At 39.5% G+C, this 19,487-nt stretch overlaps 1 protein-coding gene across 1 annotated transcript in view; it reads left to right on the top strand.

Annotated features, from left to right (window-relative positions):
- The window catches only part of Fam9c (family with sequence similarity 9, member C), an 18,877-nt gene extending 1,745 nt beyond the window's left edge, over positions 1-17,132 (top strand). Inside the window, exons 3-9 of the mRNA XM_003752154.6 lie at positions 417-483; positions 629-663; positions 2,260-2,377; positions 3,278-3,377; positions 4,727-4,825; positions 16,776-16,880; positions 16,987-17,132. Coding sequence (XP_003752202.1) covers positions 417-483; positions 629-663; positions 2,260-2,377; positions 3,278-3,377; positions 4,727-4,825; positions 16,776-16,880; positions 16,987-17,058 — 596 coding nt within the window. The 3' untranslated portion in view covers positions 17,059-17,132. The remainder of the gene's footprint in view (positions 1-416; positions 484-628; positions 664-2,259; positions 2,378-3,277; positions 3,378-4,726; positions 4,826-16,775; positions 16,881-16,986) is intronic.
- The last annotated feature ends 2,355 nt before the right edge of the window (positions 17,133-19,487 follow it).

The following is a 19,487-nucleotide window of genomic DNA, read 5'->3' on the forward strand; positions in this document are numbered from 1 at the left end:
AGAAGGGGAGAGGGAGAGAAGGGGAGAGGGGGAAAAGGGGAGAGAGAAGGAGAGGGAGAGAGGGAGGGGAAGAGGGAGAGAGAGGGAGGGAGGGGAAGGGGAGAGAGAGGGAGGGAGGGACAGAGACAAAGAGAGGGAGGGAGAGGGAGGGAGGAGGGAGAGGGAGGGTAAGAGGGAGAAGGAAGGGGAGGGGGAGGGACACGGAGAGGGAAGGGGAGAGGGAGGGAGGGGAGAGTGGGAGGGAGGGAGAGGGAGAGACAGAGACAGAGAGACACAGAGACAGATTTTGATTTAGAGATTCCCAGCCATGTGCCTTTTTTTTTTTTATCTCAAATGGGATTTAAAAATATTTTTCTTGTCTAGGATTCAGCTTATTCCTTGTATCCTCCCCCCTTGTTTTTGTTTCACTGAAGCAGAAAAGCATGTGATTGAGATCAGTGATGAGGACAGTTCTTCATCAGACCAAGACGATCAGCAGGCAAGGTAATCTATGTGAAGTCTTGTTTGTCATTGTAAGGTAGTTTCAGAAAATTCAACTATTCTTTGTAAAACACTGCAAAGCACAATACTTATTTCCGTAAGTGAACTGAATTTTCAAAAACTCATTTAAAAAATTTGTTTCTCATAGGGGGTCTGCTCTGAAGATGACACGAGAACTTCACGGTACGTTTTTTAGAAGACACTAGTCATTCAGAAGCGCTGTTTTTCAATCATTAAAATTTACTTGGTTATAAGTGAGTCACTGACCTACAGGACTCTTGTTTGATGTCTCCTTCACATACATTGGATTGCTTTGTTTATGTATAGGGTCTCCTTTATTTTTGTATACATTTCTTTGTTTTTTAAAATCGTGATGTGTAAACGGAATTAGTTTTAACAATGCCGAGGTATGGGTGTATTGTACAGTAGAAATTGAGTAGGGTGTGCCTTGTTTTCCTGGATGGATTGGGTGAGATTATGTCAATTTTTAAACTACTGTCTATTCTATTTATTAGTTTCAACATGCTCTTTTCATGCTCTGAATTAATTAATTTTTCTGGGCTTTTGATAGTTTTTCCTAGAATAACAGTGCCTATGGGAGTCTTTCCATACAGCTCTAACTAACTCCGAGTCAGCTATTTAATAGCAAACTAAAAAGTTCCTTGGTGTATTTGGTGGTGCTGTTGTTTCTCCCCAGTGACAAGTATGAGGTTGGATCCTTAACCTGGAACATTTTATACTTGATTCTTAACTATTAGCTCTGCTTCATGAATTGACCTACATTTTTACAAAGTGACTAAATTTTGGACACCTGTCTAGAGAAAACACTACTAAGACTCCTCACTGATTTTTGACCTGTCTCTAGAGACAACTCATACAAGCAAGAATCTTGAAAAGCTTTTGTTGTCTTGGTGCTGACAAGGAGCTTGTATCAGAAAGAGTCACAGAAATTGTTACTGGATAGATAAAATATCTGTATCATTGCAGGGATGATTTGATCTGTACGTTCTAAAAATAGCTGTGGCCCATATTTCCTTGATATAAATTCATATTACAAGTACAGCATTTCTAGTAGTGAAATATTATGAATTCCAGCACTTATGGGTAAGCATGCATTATGAAGTCTAAGATAAAGAATTTAAATGTTTGTTATTTAATCTGTTTTATCCCCAAGATGATGTCATTTTTAGTAAAGTACAGTGCCTAGATATCATATGCCAGAGTGCGTAAAACTTTCATATTGTATATTTACTTGTATGTTTTTAGCAGTGCTTAAAATAAAATATACTTGCATTTTATCAAATGTGTTGTCACAATTTCCCATCCTAAGAATATTGTTTGGAAAGAAGAATATTTACTAAGTATTTATATTCCTTTGTATTAACTGATTCTGAGGAGAAAATTAAAGTTTTTCTTTGAACAACTTTATATACATGTTATAAAATAAAAAGGCATTTTGCCTTGGACCTCTCTCTTCTGTAAATTAAGATATTTTTAAATTAATCTTAAATTGAATATACTTATATAATACATATAATATATAAGATATTTATATATATGTATATCATATTTATGATTTAGTTGAATAGAAAGGATAAAGGGAAATGGAAGTGTTCATAAAAATGTCAGAAAAGTTTGTTTTTTGGAATGATGCCGATTGTACAAATTTTTAATATTTTTGCATTATTGCTCAAATACCATATCCCATGTCTATTTGAATGAATGGGAACAAAGTAACTTCCAGTTTCATCTTCTAAGAAATTTTTATTTCATGTATAGGTGACCCTAAAAAGTCTCACCTTGCAAAGAGAAAACAGTATTGCCAAGATGTAAAAACTTCTATCGACACCCTGAATGAAAAGCTTGTGCGTATTTTTAAAACACAACAAAGGGAAAGGTAAAGTAGCTGACTTCTTTGAATTACAAAACTTGTGCAATGTCTTACTCTTTGTTACTGCAAATGAATGCAGATTCCATGATCACTGTGCATGGATTTTGAAACAGCACTGAAAATTGCCATCACCTTGATTTTCCTCTGAACAGAAATTTTTATTAGTGTTAGATCCTCAGTTTTGCAGAATTGAGATATGTGATGCAGAATACAGTGAGTACAGTCTGCTTCTTGCCTTTTAAATAACGAACGACATCACTCTATTACTGTACAATTCATTGATGCTTACGCGTTGTAATTGGCTGGCTGCATGCGTGCAGGTTCAGCACCAAAGCATTGTGCATAGGACAGCAAATAATAGTCAGCTTGTGTAGACAGTTTTAATATATCGTAACTATGAATCTTAAATTGTAGTGACAATCTTACAAATAATTTGAACCAGTCTCAAATTGCAATTGCCATTCTTTTGGGAAAATCATTGTGAGAATGGGAGAAGACAAATCCGCTGAAGAGTTCTCTTATGGCAGTCCTTGAGGAGGAAGGTGTATGTTACTTGCAATAAATCAACTGGCTCTATCAGAATCTATGTTATCTAGCAAGAGGAACGCATAGTGTATTAGAGAGAGGTCAAATAAACAATTACGGGAAAGTTATATCGCAACGAATCCTTGCCGTTCAAGAGGGAAGGCATGTGACATATCCTGTCTTATAGTAACTTAGGAGTACAAAATTTTATAATGGGGCCATGTGACACCACTTTTCTCTCTCCCACTAGATTATTTCAATTATTTTTCTCTTCTCCTTTGGTTGTATTAATTATGCCGAATATTTTTTTTTAATTTGAGAATGTGTAATCTGTCTTACCCTCATACTAAAGGACCCTGTGCTTATTATTATGTTTTACAGGAAGATGCTTCGTTCCAAATATTCTAAGATGTTTGAGCCTTTGTTCCAACAATGGGAAAAGGATGTGATGAAAGTCGGACAAGAAGAAGACAGTTTTGTTGTGGGTATCAGGCTTGTAACCAAAGTATTGTGACAAAGTCTACAGTGGTAGTAATGCATACAACTATTCAAGAAAGAGAGTCCACTATAGGATCTTGGAGGATTAAGAGGGCTGATGTATGAGGTGGTGGTGGGCCTATAAGACCATGCTTTCTGGCTTGGTTCTTTTTCTCTGGTGGCATGTGAAAATGGTTGGTTAGGAATCAGGCTGGCCAACACAGCATGTCCTGATTGAAGACTTGCAGCTCTTCCTCTCTTTCTTCTGAGAGAGCCTAGTGAGATACATATCACCAGTAGTTAGGAGTGCCCAGCATTATTTAATGACACAACGGTAGATAATCGTGAGAGTGGACAATGTAGCTGCTGTGGCAGAGCAGAGGAGGGGTTATCTTTGAGTAGTTAGTATTCTGACATGCCCAGACAGGGATGGGGAAGAAAAGCTGCTTGTAGGCAAGAACAGTATTAATCCCTGATAATAATATGTACTCTGAAACTGAGAACAGGACACGGAAATTGGGAGTTAGACATCAGGGAATGTTCTTTTTAAGGCCTCTTATATTTTGACGGAGGACTGAGCTATAGTACTAAAGAGAATGATCCTCAAAGGCAGGAAAGAGCCTCGGTGCTGAGAAAATGAGCAAACAGTCCCTGTTTATGGTCATGAATCTGGGCTCTGGAACTCTTCTTGGAATCTACCCATAGTTTAACTAGTTATCTCCATGACTCACTTTCCTAAGAGGTGAAAGTGGGGATAGAAATGTTTCCAACTTATAGAATGGGTTAAATATCAAACAAGTTCAGTCTTCATATATTTACTAAAATGCTCTAAAACAGCATCCGATAACTGGTTGCTGTGTGCTTTTTTTTTTTTCATACTTAATAGATGTGGATGAAGATATGTAGGGGATGACTTTGAGGGCCAGCATGGGTTATGCCTAGGTTGCAGCTGGAGACAAGGTCAAGGAACAGAAAGGGCTGTATTTGGAAATTTCGTCTAAGGACATGTTGAAATGTGCAACATTTAATACTCACTGAATGCTAGACAACAAGCATTATGTTCTTTCTATTTATATTCCTGTGATGTAGGAATTCACATATTGGAAGGATCCTCTTTTGACTTCAACATGAAGAGTACTTACAATTTGAATGTTGGTGACAAAAAGACTATCTTAGTCAAAAGCTGTTGAAGAACATTTATCTGAACTCTCTAACATCATTTAAAATTGAACATAATATTTAAAGTAGAAAATACCGGCAGTGATTAATGTGTGTTACCTCAAAGATAATGCAGTTGGGATTGTAAATATTCAATTTTCTTGCATTTTGTCACCTCTTTCTTTTATATTTTAGAATTCATCCAACCAACGTGCAGGGACTATGTACAATGCTATGATGGCGCAGAGAGCGACCATTGATGAAGCAAAAACTGTATCTGATCAGTTTCTAAAGGTCTGTTTATTGTAGCTGCTAAGAAATCATTTCCTTACGACACAGTATGTAGGTAGAAGCAGGAGACAGACTGGTAATTCTGAATCTATGGGGGGAGGGGGAAGCTATTAAATTCTCCTTCGATGTTTGATCATTTTCTATTTTGAATGCTTTCCAAGATTATCCATGATTGCAAAGGGCATATTTAATTTGAAAACTTATCTAGTTTTATGAGTCATTTAAATCAGGAAATGTAAAATTTGGACTTCACCTAGAGCTAAACACACTGTGGAGAACTTATACTCTGTGATGTCTTTATGCTGAAGTTGATAAATAAAGAGTGGAAATTAGCCATTTTATAAATAATTTGTGGTTTTCTTTTGCTTGTTTAGTATGGGCAGTTTTCTTGAGTGTAAAATAGGCAAGGGTAAACAACAAATGAATTTTTCTGTTCTGTTTGTTTCTTCTTTGTTTGAGGCAGGGTCCAGCTAGGTAGGCCCGGCTGGCCTTGAATTACATAGCAATCTGAGTGCCCCTGCCTCCAGAGTGCAGGGATTGCTGGTGTGTGCCACCACACCAGGCACATTACGGCCACTTTTATTTTGTAGTGAAGTATGTGAGAAGGCTATGGGACTTTTACTATTAGAATTAATCTTGTCCAAAGGTGGCTCTATGTTAAAACTTACAGCCATTAGAGATGGCTGAAATACCTAATAGAATGAACAAAGAATGCAGAGAATGCAGAGAATTGACCTTTAGTGAAAAGAGAATTATGCACTTGGACCAACTATCCTTTGTGGAGCTGATGTCAAGCTACAGTATTCACGGGTTTTAAGGGGTGCTTTCTTTCATCTTGTAGATTATACTTTTTGCGAATATATATATATATATATATAGTATTATATGTGTGTGTTCATATCTATAGCTATATCTATTTCTATATATATAGTATTTTAAAATTCACTTTGGTATTCCATGTCCTAATATCTTGTTAATTTTCTCTTTTTACATTGAAAATAGGTTATGCTCCTATAAAATACATCCAAGTCACAGTTTCCCCTCTCTCCACTCCTTCCAGCTCTACACCCACTACCTTTCCTCTTCCCAGATCCACATTCCCCCTCTATTTCCAGTTATTCAAACATACCCGAAGTATGTCCTCCCAAACTAATTGATGCTACCTTAATAAAGTGGCAGTTACCAAATCCTTTTAAGAGCTTGAGTGCTCCCTATAACCAGACCAGGTGTTTAAAGAGAGTTTAAAGTTGGAGGGCATGTAGCTCTACTGAGCCCGAGAAACATTTTCTTGAGGATCTAAACAGAAGGGGTTTCCTGTAGCTGGACTTTCTCAGATGCACCATCAGAATAAATAAAGACACAAAGTCTTCTATAGAGTTTACAGCTTAGGCCTTTTTCTGGGTATTCACCCAGATAGCTCATCAAACTTAACCTGACCATCTAGCCTACAACCAGCCACGTGGGTAGCTGTATAACCTTCTCTGTCCTTCTGTGGTCCCTGCTGTTCCCTCCATGTCCACTCCAAAATTTCCCACTTCTGTTTTCTTCTCTCAGCATCCCTCCCTCTGCCCAGAAGAACTATCTCCTGCTTCCTGCCCAGCTGTAGGCCATCAGCCCCTTATTACGGACAATCAGCAGCTAGACAAAGAGTGATGCAATTCTAGTTTGCCTTTAGACAGGTGAGGAAGGATGGATATTTAGGAAATAGAAAATCCCCAGTGATGGGCCATAGAAATGACAATACCAGAATCCTGCCAGCAATTAGCTCTCTGCAGGTACAGAATTAACAGTTGAAAATATTGACACAACTTCACACGGTGTAAAGAAAAAGTTACCCAATACTTTCTTCTAAATGTCACTGTTAAATGTGACCACTAGATTGGGAACTTATTACCAAACCTTCTACAGTGGCTGCTTGATGTTCCTTTCCCCACATTACCTATAGGGTTGGTTATGTCCTCTGTACTTTCCTTTCTTCATTAAACTTCCTCAGCTGATGAACTATCCCAGGACCTTAAATGTTTCTTGCTAGTAGTACTAGGAAGTCTTTTCTGAGTTCCCTGTTTCAATCCCAACTTCACTTAAAAGTCCCCACCTCTCATGTCGCACTGTAAAGGCATAAAGTATCAGCCTCCCTTTTTTACCTCTAGAACTTGCAGTGCCCTCCTCAGAAACTTCCCCCTCCTTCAAATCAAAGCTGCTTTTGGCTGTCTTTGCTTCCATGCCTCCAGGATAGTAGGTTCCTATGAAGCCATCCCCAACTCTGTTTCCCTGCTTTGCTTATGTTTTTTACCCGCTAGTTCCAAACCAATTTTAAACTTCTTTATATTATTCTTGTTTATATGCTAAACCATATTCTAGGAATATGGCAGAAAATATGCAGTTATATTTCAGTTGTTCCAGGCACACGTGCCACGGTTAGCAACCCATGGTGTCCATCACATCACTGTTCTTTGGCTGAATAGAAAAAAAAATAATTAAGTGATGTACTGTGCAACTTGAATGCTCATGAGGCAAAGTGTCTACCATTTCTATGGAATGGAAATGGAAATCATGTTATATGTTCTTTCTTTCATCATAAGCCAGTACTTGGAGCAGGGCAGAGGATTCTCTATTTCATGCTATAGGCCTGGGTTCCTTTCTCTGTCTGCTTCCTTTTGATTTGCACTCCTCACTCACCATCTCATGTTCCCAGCAGGAGTAGGCACATCCTCTCCCAATGAGGCCCAGCCATGCATATCAGGTAGGGGAAAGGGGATCCAATGGAAGGAACAGAGAATAAGAGAGCCCCATTCCACTTGTTGTGGGAACCACATGAATACTGAGCTGCAGGTTTGCTTCAAATGTGTAGGGAACCTAGGTTCCACTCCTGCGTGCTCCCTGGTTGCTGGTTCAGTCTCTGTGAGCCCGCACAGTCACGGGTTATTTGACTCTGGGTGTCTTCTTGTGGTATCCTTGACAACTCAGACTTGCTCACTTCTATCCCCAACTCCTCCACAAGACTACTGGGGTCCTGCCTCTTGTTTGACTGTGGGACTCTGCATCGATTTCAGTCAACTGCTAGATGAAACCTCTCGGGAAACAGTTCTGCTAGTTTCCCGCTTGTAAGCATAGCAGAGGATCATTACTAGTGTCAGGGGTTAACTCTCTCATGTGGGGGCTGGGTCTCAAGTTGTGGCAGTCACAGGTTAGTAGATCCTGGACATCTTGTATGCGCGACAAATTTTGGTTTAAGGTTTTGTGGGTGGGTTGATATCCTTCTTCCTCCTCTGAAACTCCTGTCTTGCTACAGGAGGTGGTCTATTCATTCATTATATGCCCCTCTAGTAGGAATCTATGTTAGTACCAACCCAGTAGGCTCTCCCTGTCCTCTCCTGTCCCAGGCTTCTACCTAGTCAGCAGAGATGCCCCTATGCCTTGGTTTCCATTCTCACTTCCAGGCTTTTCTCACCCAGCTTCTCCTCACACCTGGTTGCCTTGCATCCCTGTAACCCTCTTCTCCTACTCTGGTCCCTCTCTCTATCCAATTCAGGTTACTATTTAGTTTCTCCTTTTGAATGAGATTCATACATCCTCACTTGGGACCTCTTTATTACCCACTTTTGGGGTCTGTGGCTTGTAGCATAGCTATCCTGGATTTTATGCCTAATGTATAATTTTGTATTGGTTCTTTTGTTTATATACATTTCAAATGTTATCCCCCTTCCTGCTTTTCCTTCCAACCCTCTACCCCTATTCCATCACCCATTCCCCTGCCTCCACTAGGGTGCTCCCCCCCCACACACACACACAGTGACCCACTCCTATCCACCACCCAATAATTCCCCTACACTGGGGCATCAAACCATCACAGGACCCAGGGCGTCTTCTCCCATTGATGCCAGACAAGGCCATCCTGTGCTACATATGCAGCTGGAGCCACAGGTCCCTCCATGTGTATTGTTTAGTTGATGGTTTATTTCCTGAGAGCTCGGGGGAGTGGGGTGTCTGGCTGTTTGATATTGTTGTTCTTCCTATGGGGTTGCAAAACCCTTCAGCTCCTTCAGTCCTTCCCATAACTCCTCAATTGTGGTTCCCATGCTCAGTCCTACGGTTGGCTGCAAGCAGCCATATCTTTACAGTTAAGGCTCTGACAGAGCCTCTTATGAGAGAGACATCCATATCAGGCTCCTGTCAGCAAGCACTTCTTGGCATCAGCAAGTGACTGGGTTTGGTGGATGCATATGGATGCATCCCTAGGTGGGGCAGTCTCTGGATGTCCTTTCCTTCAGTCTGATCCACTCGTTGTTCCTGTATTTCCTTTAGACAGGAGCAATTCTGTTTCAAAATTTTTCAAAGGGTGTATGGCCCCATCCCTATAGGGTGGCCTTGCCTAACCTCTGGATAGGGTCTCTATAGGTTTTCTGTATACTTTAAGTAAGTGTGTATACTTATAAGTCTGTGTAGCTAGGGGTTACCTCACTCAGGTGATATTCTCAAGTTCCACACATTTGCCTGCCAAATACTTGATGTCTTTGTTTCTGATTGTTGATTAATTTTCCATTGTGTAGATATACCACGTTTTATTTATCCATTATTCATTCATTAGAGAGCCATCTAGGTGGCTTCTCATTTCTGGCTATTATATCTAAAGCTACTATGAACATAGTTGAGCAAGTGTCCCTACAGGATAGTGGGGCGTGTTTTGAGTATATGCCCAGGAGCATTATAGCTTGGTCTCAAAATAAATGGATTCCCAGTTTTATGACAGACTGTCAAATTGATTTCCAAAGTCACTGTACAAATTTGCAATCCCACCAACAATGGGGGAGTGTTCCCCTTGTCCACATACTCCAGCATGTGCTGCTACTTGAGTTTTGATCTTACTTAGCCTTTGCCACAGTTGTAAGGTGGAATCTCAGGATCACTTTGATTGGCATTTCCCTTATGACTAAGGATGTTGAACATTTCTTTAAGTTTTTCTTGGCTATTTTTGGTTCCCCTGTTGAGAATTCTCTAAGTCTAAACCCCATTTTTAATTGGCCTTTTGGGTTGTTGGTGTCTAACTTCTTGAGATCTTTCTAAATTTTTGATATTAGTCCTGTGTCAGATGTAGGGCTGGTGAAGATCCTTGCTGATCTGTAGGTTGCCTTTTCGTCCTATCGAAAGTGTCTTTTGCCTTGCTGAAGCTTTGCAGTTTCAGTAAGTTCCATTCTTCTATTGTTGATCTTAGGACCTAAGCCTTTGGCATTCTGTGCAGTGAAGTGTCTCCTGTAACAATGATTTCAAAGCTATTTTCCAATTTCTGTTCTATTACTTTGCCAGGTTCTACCTAAAAGTATTTGATCCATTTGAAATTGAGTTTTGGTCAGGGTGATAGCTATGGATCTATTTGCATTCTATTACATATTGGTATCTAATTAGACAGACACCATTTATTGGAGTTGCCCTCTTTTCCCCACTGTGTGGTTTTTTCCTTCTTTGTAAAAATCAAGTGTCAGTAGGTGTGTGGATTCATTTCAGAGTTCTTCAATTCGATTTTATTGAACAACCTGTCTGTTCCTATATCAATGTGATGCAGTATTTATTGCTATTGCTCTGTAGTACAGTTTGAGGTCAGAGATGCTGATACTTCCCCAAACTTTTTAGTGTCCATGATTGCTTTAGCTATCCTGGGTCTTCTCTTTTTCCATATGAAGTTGAGATTTGCTCTTCAAGGTATGTAAAGAATTGCGTTGGAATGTCGATAGGATTTGCGTTGAATCTGAACATTTCTTTTGGTAAGATGTCCATTTTCGCTATGTTAATCCTACCTACCCATAGCATAAGAGATCTTTCTATCTTCAGATACCTTCCTCAGTTTCTTTCTTTAGAGCCTAAAGTTTTTGTCACAGCAGACTTTTCAATTGCTTGGTCAAAGTTACACCAAGTTATTTTATACTATTCATGGCTATATTAAAGGGTGCTATCTCCCTAATTTCTTTCTCAGCCCACTTATCATTTGTATGATGGAGGGCTACTGAGTTTTCCTTTTCCTTTGAGTTAATTTTGTATCCAACCCTTTTGCCGAAAGTGTTTCTCAGATATACTATGGTAGAACTTTGAGGTTTGCTTTGTACAGTATCATATCATCTGCAAATACTTTGACTCTTTTCTTTCCAATCTGTATCCCTTTGAAATCTTGTTTTGGTTTTCTTATTGCTATAGCTAGAAGTCCAAGTATTAAATCAAATAGATAGGGAGAAAGGGGGCAGCCTTGTCTTGTCCTGATTGTAGTGGAATTGCTTTATGTTTCTCTCCACTTAATTTTACATTGGCTATTCAGTTTCTGTGTATTGCTTTTATTATTTTTAGGTCTGTGCCTTGTATCTCTGATCACTCTAAGACTTTTAACATGAATGGGTGTTAGATTTTGTCAAGGGCATTTTTATCATCTAATGAAAGGATCATGATTCTTTTCTTATAATTTGCTTTTATGGTGGACTACATTGATGGGTTTTCTTATACTGAACCTTCCCAAATGCCTGGGATGAAGCCCATGGTGGATGATGTTTTGATACTCTGCTTGGAAGTATTTTATTCAGTAATTTTGCATCAGCGTTCATAAGAGAAATTAGTCAGAAATACTCTTCCATCCTTGAGCCTTTGTGTGGGCTAGGTAACTGGGTGACTTTGGCCTCACAGAATGAGTTTGGCAGTATTCCTTCTATATCTAGTTTGTGGAATATTTCAAAGAGTTTTGGTGTTAACTCTTCTTTGAAAGTCTTGTGTCCTCCAAATCCCCTCCTATGAATACCTTTGTTCCCCCTTTTGAGAAGGAGTGAAGCATCCACACGTTGGTCGTCCTTCTTCTTGAGCTTCAAGTGGTCTGTGGATGGTATCTTGCGTAATTTGAGCTTTTGGTCTAATATCCATCTATCAGTGACTACATACCATGTCTGTTCTTCTGTGATTGGGTTTCCTTACTCAGGATGATATTTTCTAGTTCAATACATTTGCCTATGAATTTCATGACGTCATTGTTTTTGATAGCTGAGTAGTACTCCATTGTGTAGGTATCCCACATTCTCTGTATCCATTCTTCTGTTGAAGGGCATCTGGGTTCTTTCCTGTCTGGCTATTATAAATAAGGCTACTATGAACATAGTGGAGTGTGTGTCTTTGTTGTATGTTGTAGCATCATTTAGGGATATTTTAGGGATATGCACAGGAATGGTATAGCTGGGTCCTCGGGTTGTGCAATGTGCAATTTTCTGAGGAACCTCCAGACTGATTTCCAGAGTGGTTGCACCAGCTTGCAATCCCATCAAAAATGGAGGAGTGTTCATCTTTCTCCACATCCTCAACAGCATCAGCTGTCACCTGAGTTTTTGAACTTAACCATTCTGACTGGCGTGAGGTAGAATATCAGAGATGTTTTGATTTGCATTTCTTGATGACTAAGGATGTTGAGCATTTCTTTTGGTACTTCTCAGCCATTCCATATTGCTCAGCTGAGAATTCTTTGTTTAGCTCTGTGCCCCAGTATTTAATAGGGTTATTCAACTCAGCCATTCAAAGTCTGCCCGACATGGGTATATATACCATATATATATATATATATATATATATATATATATATGTATGTATGTATGTATGTATGTGTATGTATGTATACATATATGTGTGTGTGTATATATATATATGTTTATACATACATATACACACACATATATATATATATACATATATACATATATATACACATACACACATTCAGCCACCAAAGCTAGATAAGACTGATGAAGCTGAGAAGTGCATGCTGACAGGAGCTGGATATAACTATCACCTGAGAGGGACAGCAAGAGCGTGTCCAATAGAGAGGCAAAAGCTAGCAGCAAACCATTGAATTCAGAACAGGATCCCCATTGGAGTAACTAGTTAAAAGATTTAAAGAACTGAAGGGGTTGTAACTACATAAGAACAACAATGCCAACCAACCAGAGCTCCCAGGGACTAAACTACTACCCATAGACTATACAAGGACTGACCCATAGCTCCAGCTGCATTTGTAGCAAAGAATTGCCTTATGGACACCAATGGAAGAAGAAGCCCTTGGTCCTGCGAATGCTGGACCCCCCCCCACCCCCAGTATAGGTGAATGTCAGTGGGGCTGGAAGGGTTGTGGATGGAAAGGGTAACATACTTATAGAAGATGGGTAGTGGGATGAGATAGGGGGCTTACGTCCAGGAAACTGAGAAAGGAAATAACATTTGAAACATAAATTTTAAAAAGTCTAATAAAAGAAATAAATAAAACAAAAATGGAAATCTGGTAGCATTCTGTGCCAAAATAATCTGGCCCTGAGTTTTCTTTTAAGACTTTAATCACTCCTGTAGTTCCTTAGGTGTTGTAGCACTGTTTAAATTATTTACCTGATCCTGGTTGAACTTTTCTAAGTGTTATCTATCTAGAAAACCATCCATATCATCAAGACTTTCCAAATTTGTGGAGTACCACCTTTTGTTGTAAGACCTAATTATTGTTTGAATTTCCCTCTCTTCGTTTTTATGTCTCCCTGTCCATTTCTGATATTGTTTATTTGGATAGTGTCCCTCTGTCTTTAGTTAGTGTGCTTAAGTGTTTGTCTACCTTGCTGATTTTCTCAAAGAACCAGGTCCAAAAATTGATTGGTTTCAGACCCACTTTTGTCTATGCCCTGCCTTCTACTACATTTCAGTGTGCTTGCATCGGCGACTACTGCTACTGCTGCTGCTGCTGCTGCTGATATTGCTGCTGCTGCTGCTGTTGTTGCTCCTCCTCCTCCTCCTCCTCCTCCTCCTGCTCCTGCTCCTGCTCCTCCTCCTCCTGCTCCTGCCTCTGCCTCTGCCTCTGCCTCTGCCTCTGCCTCTGCCTCTGCCTCTGCCTCTGCCTCTCCTGTTTCTGCTTCCACTTCTGCTTCTTCCTCTCCTGCTCCTGCTTCTTCCTCTCCTGCTTCTTCTGCTTCTTCTGCTTCTACTGCTGCTTCTGTTGCTTCTGCTTCTACTGCTTCTTCTGCTGGTTCTGCTTCTTCTGCTTCTGTTTCTGCTTTTGCTGCTGCCTCCACCGCTGTTGCCACCTCTCTTCCTTTTCCTTCTACTTCTACTTCTGCTACTTCTAGTTCCTCTTCCTCTCCATCTTCTTCATATTCTTCTTTTGTAGAGACTAAAGATGTTCTTTTAGATTGCTGGCATGAGAACTTTCCAGTTTTTATTCAGAGGCACTTAGTGCTATGAACTTTCCTCTTAGTGCAGCTCTCGGTATGTAGTGCCCTAATTTTCATTGAATTCTGGAAGCCTTTCATTTCTTTATTTCTTCCTTGACTCAGAGATTGTGAAGTTGAGAGGTATTTCTTTTCCAAGAGTGTACAGGCATTCTCTAATTTCTGTTGTTGTTGAAGCCCACCTTTTATCTATAGTGGTCTTATAAGATACAAGGTGTTATTTCAGTTTTCTTGTATCTGTTCGAGCTAGCTTTGTAATGGAACATAGGTTTAATTTTGCAGAAGACTTCACAAGCAGTTGAGAGAGATCTTTTGTTTTGGGGTGAAATGATCTGTATGTATCTGTTAGGACCATTTGATTCATATAGTTGGATTCTTTCATTATTTCTGCTTACTTTTTCTCTGGATGGCATATGGATTGGTGAGAGTGGGGTGTTGAAGTCTCCCACTGTTAACGTGTGGATTTCCATGTGTGTTTTAAGTTTTAGCATTTCTTTCACAAATATGGGTACCCTTGAGTTTTTGGCTTGGATGTTCAGAATTGACATTATCGTGCTAGGTTTTTTTTATTGCTATCAGGTGTCCTTCTTTGTCTCTCTTGATTAATTTTCGTTGAAAGTCTACTCTACTAGATTTTAGAATGGATGCTCTAGCTCGCTTCTTGGGTCCATTTGCACAGAAAACATTTTTTCATCACTTTCCTGTGAGGTAATATCTACCTTTATTGCTGAAGTATATTCCTTGTAGGCAGTGGAAGTTTGGATCATGCCTTTGCATCCATTCTGTTAGCCTGTGTCTTTTTATTGGTGAATTGAGTCCATTGATGTCGACAGTATTAAAGACCAGTGATTGTTAATTCCTGTTATTTTGATGTTGGTGCTCTGACTGTATGTGGAGGTGGGCTTCCATTGTTTTGACTGGGATGGAAATACAGATTTCCTGTGTTTGTGATGTTCATTGGTTTGAAGTTTTCCTTCTGGTATTATAAGTAGGACTGGATTTGTGAATAGATATTGTTTAAAATTGAATTTTTCTTGAAATTTCTTAGGTTCTCCATCTGTGGTTTTTGAGAGTTTTTCTGGATATAGTAGTCTAGGTTGGCATCTGTGGTTTTCTAGACGTTGCAAGATATCTATCTCTTCAGGCCCTTCTAGCTTTGAGACACTCTACTGTGAAGTCAGGAGTAATTCTGATAGGTATGCCTTCGTATGTTACCTGGATTTTTGCCTTGCTCCTTTTAATATTCTTTCTTTGTTCTGTAGATTTTGTGTTTTGACTACTATGTGGCAGGAACATTTTCTTTTCTGGTCCAGTCTTGCGTTCTGCAAGCTACTCGTATTTTTATAGGCATCTCTTTCTTTTGTTTTGGAAAGTTTTCTTCTATGATTTTGTTGAGAATATTTTCTGGTCCTTGGAGCTTAGACTCTTTACCTTCTTCTATTCCTATTATTCTTAGGATATGTCTTCTCCTGGTTGCACAGAGTTCCTGCATATTTCATATCAGGAAGTTTCTTGATTGGTGTATCAATTTCTTCCATTGTATCTTCTCTGCCTCAGATTCTGCCTTCCATCGCCTGTATTTGGCTGGTGATGCTTGTATCTCTTGTTTATCTTCTCTCTCTTGATTTTCCATCTCCAGGATTCCCATAGTTTGTGTTTTCTTCATAACTTGTATTTCCATTTCAGTTCTTGGACACTTTTATTTATTACCCTCACCTTTTAAACTATATTTTCATGTATTTCTTTAAGTGATTTATTTGTTTCCTCTTAAAGATCTGCACTTCTTTGATTGTATTTTTGTATTTCTTTAAGGGATTCCTTCAATTTCTCTGTAAAGGTCACTATCATCTTTATGAGATTGGATTAAAGTCATTTTCTAGTGCTTAGATTTCTAGTCAGATTTCTAGTGCAGGATACCTAGGGCTTACTATAGTAGAAGATCTGTGCTCTGTAGCTGTCATATTGCCCTGTCTATGTGTCTATTGATTGTGTTCTTTAATGGGCATTTGGCCATCTGTTGTGTAGGTATTGGGGGGATGCCTAAACTCAATGACCCTAGAGTGGCAGGCCCCTTGTGGATATTACTGGTTTGGACAATGATACTCAGGGGGCCGTACAAGTCTCCCATCAGTTGGGTGTACCTCTGAGGAACCTGGGGTGGCAATTGGAAGTGGAGAGAGAGGCAGGTAGAGAAGTGGTTGGTCGGTGGAGGTCTGGGGGGCAGAAAGTCACTCAGGGCAGCTAGGCTTGCCTAAGAGGACTCAGCAGGTAGGGGAAGTAGGTACAGGAATTGAATCTAAACTCTATGGTTTAGAATCAGCAGTTCTGATGAAGGTGGGTGGAGAGTTGGGTGGACAGATGAGGTTTCAGCATGTGTCGACAGCAGACTGTTCAGGGCAGCTGGGCTGTACCAAAGGACTCAGCGGGCAGGTAAGACAAATGCAGGCACTTATACTAACCTCAGCGGTTCCGAATCCGCAGGTCTGATGAGGTTGAAGGGCGTTGGTGGGGCAATGGACTTAGGGGTTAGGGTGCAGCTAGTGGCTGAGGGCAGGAAGCTGCCTCCCACTTAATTCCTTTATAGCACATGGAAATGTGGCTAAATGTCATCATTTTTGGCATTCCTAATAAGCATCCACTGACTTAAAATGTGAAAGTTTTGATCCGTGCAAGTTTTGAATGTTACATGAATAGGAGATTTTTTCAATTGATGTAAACTTTGTTTGTTTTAGAATGTCCAAGTCCTTGAGGATGAGCAAAAAGTTCTTGATGCTATTGAGCAAAACAAATTGGAAAATGAAATGCAAAGCCTGAAGAAGAAACTTGCGACAGAAAATGTATGTAGTATATACTGAATACTGAAAAGCAGGTATCTTGTCAATGTGTTGAATGTCTTCCTTGAGGAGATGCTTATAATAATTATGATATCTCTCTTTAAAACAGCAACAACAGGACTTGGCAGCTATCGAATCATGTCTTCATTCTTTGTTCTCCGAGGATAATGAAGAAGATTAGCTGTGATCATGTCATGTGACATGCACAAAACATGCCTTACACTACCAAAAATTATAATATAAATTGGCCCATCATCTCATTTGTCATTCTTTCGTTTGGTATACGCGACACTCCATGTCCCTTAACCATCAAGTGAGCTCTGAGCGGTTTGGTGAATTGCAGACATTACAAGGTGGTAAATATTGAATTATCAGGCCCCTGGTCAGAATCAGAGAAGCTGACAGTAACACTCTTAGATAGATTTGGTAGCACACAGTAGAATTAACTCAGTGGTCCTATAAAGCTTCTCTACTGCAACTTACATTTGTCCTACAGAAAATAAAATCCAACTGCTAAAACTGATGACAAAGAGAAAAACCAAAAGTTCCCATGAAGGTCTTAGGGCAGACATAGAGGTAGGGGAGCAGGTTTGTGGCATTTCCAGATAGCTAATGTTCCTGTAATTAGTTTGCGTAGCTGTTAAATGACACTTGAAATTGTTTAACAATCTACTTGAGATATTTCAATTAATTTATTTCTTTGAATGAGGAAATTATCGAATTATTTGAAAAGGTATATTAGTCCCAGAGGAAGGAGAGGGTAGACTCCTCTTTCCATGTGCTTTCCACTTTGATTGTGACCTGTGAAGCATAGTTTATGCCTGACTATTTTTACAATAGGTACATATGCCTTAATCATACAAATTCACGAGACTTATTCTGTCTTACCCATATGTGCACACATCTACAATGACAAGGACCACCTTGTAAAGATTCTATCTAGCCAGTTTTCCCTTGCATTTTGCCCAATTGATTATAGCCCCCTCAAATGACTGTTCTATATTCAGGTCCTTCTAAAATTGTTTCCATGTATGTGAAAGAACATGTGTGATGAGTGTCTGGCTTCTTTGCCTTAATGTAATGCTCTGAGATTGCATACAGTTTTTTTTTTTGTTTTCCTTTTTTTTTTTTTTTCGGAGGTGGGGACCGAACCCAGGGCCTTGCGCTTGCTAGGCAAGTGCTCTACCACTGAGCCAAATCCGCAACCCGCATACAGTTTTTTTTAAAGGGCAGCATTCCATTCTTTTAGGATATCTGAATGGTACTTTATGAATATATATACCTCATACTTTTCTTATGCTCCCAGTTATTGATGGACAAATAAGGCATTTGTGCTTTAAATTCCCTGTGTACCTGAATGGCCATGTGTCATGATGGATTACTATTGTCAGCAGGACTGGACTGAGAATTGGTTAGGGAGTTAGTAATGTACACCTGTGGCATATATGTGAAGGTATTTACGTGGAAGATGGCGAGAGGTACTGGAGAATGCCTTGCCCTGAATGTGGGTCAGAGCATCGTAAGAGGCTGGGAGCCTGAGTGGAATTAAAGAAGAAATAGACAAAGAAACTGTATGTGAAAGCTTCATTATTTCCTGGACTGGTGCATCTGTTGCTGAGGTCATCGCTGGTGGATATCAGATTCCAGTTTCTTCAAACTGTCAGTTCAGACACACACTAATATAGCCCAAGGGAGAACCAGATTTTGAGAGTCAGGCTGTGTATACATCATATATCTGACTTTCTTCTTGAAAAATCATTTTTATATGGGAGTGTATGAAAATGTACAATGATGCACTTGCGAAGGTTAGACAACACCTAGTGGGGTTGGTTCTCTTCTTCCACAGTGTAAGTTCTGAGGATTTAACATTTTGTGCAGAGTGTGTTTTATTTAATAAATAGGCTATGCCTGATTGATTATATATGTACACATGATGGATTAAATCTGCATATTGTTAGAATGAGTTTTAGATAACAGCAGACATTAATCGATCTCCTCACAGGCCAATAGTTTTAAAGAAAATGATATTAGAATTGGAGAAGCAAACCTCAACCTTCATTTTCCCTAAAACATTGGTAGAATTCATATTCTGTATATATGCCTCATATCTATTACTAAGATGTGTGGACATCCTGGGTGTATATGGTATACTAAAACATACTCAGAACCAGAGAGAAGCATTTTAATTAATTTTAAGGGCCTGGTCATTATTAGGTACCAGGTGCCAGGGAGGCAGAGGATGGAAGTGTTTCTCAGTAGGCATTTCAAGCAGCATGTGTAAATTACTAATACAGGAAGCATGAACTCTATGGGCGACTCTGAGAAATGTGTTGTGTAGGAAATATTTCCTAGTAACTTTTTGATTATAAAGTCTAAAAGCACAGAAAAGAGAACAGCATAGGAGGGGTGATAGTTATCATATACATACCATGGGTCTAGGTGTAAGGAAGAAAACATTGTGTTACAACAGCCTCAAAATGCAGAGAGAGTGAGAAAGAACTATGACAGTGTCTTTAATAAAACAGAACTAGAAGGAGAAAAGCAAAAGAGAAAAGAATAGTACCATTTATACCTAGACATGAGTTTTGTGAGTTTGTGCTAAGTTTCTGC

Source organism: Rattus norvegicus, chromosome X, assembly GCF_036323735.1.
Source record: "Rattus norvegicus strain BN/NHsdMcwi chromosome X, GRCr8, whole genome shotgun sequence".
Lineage (NCBI taxonomy): Eukaryota > Metazoa > Chordata > Mammalia > Rodentia > Muridae > Rattus > Rattus norvegicus.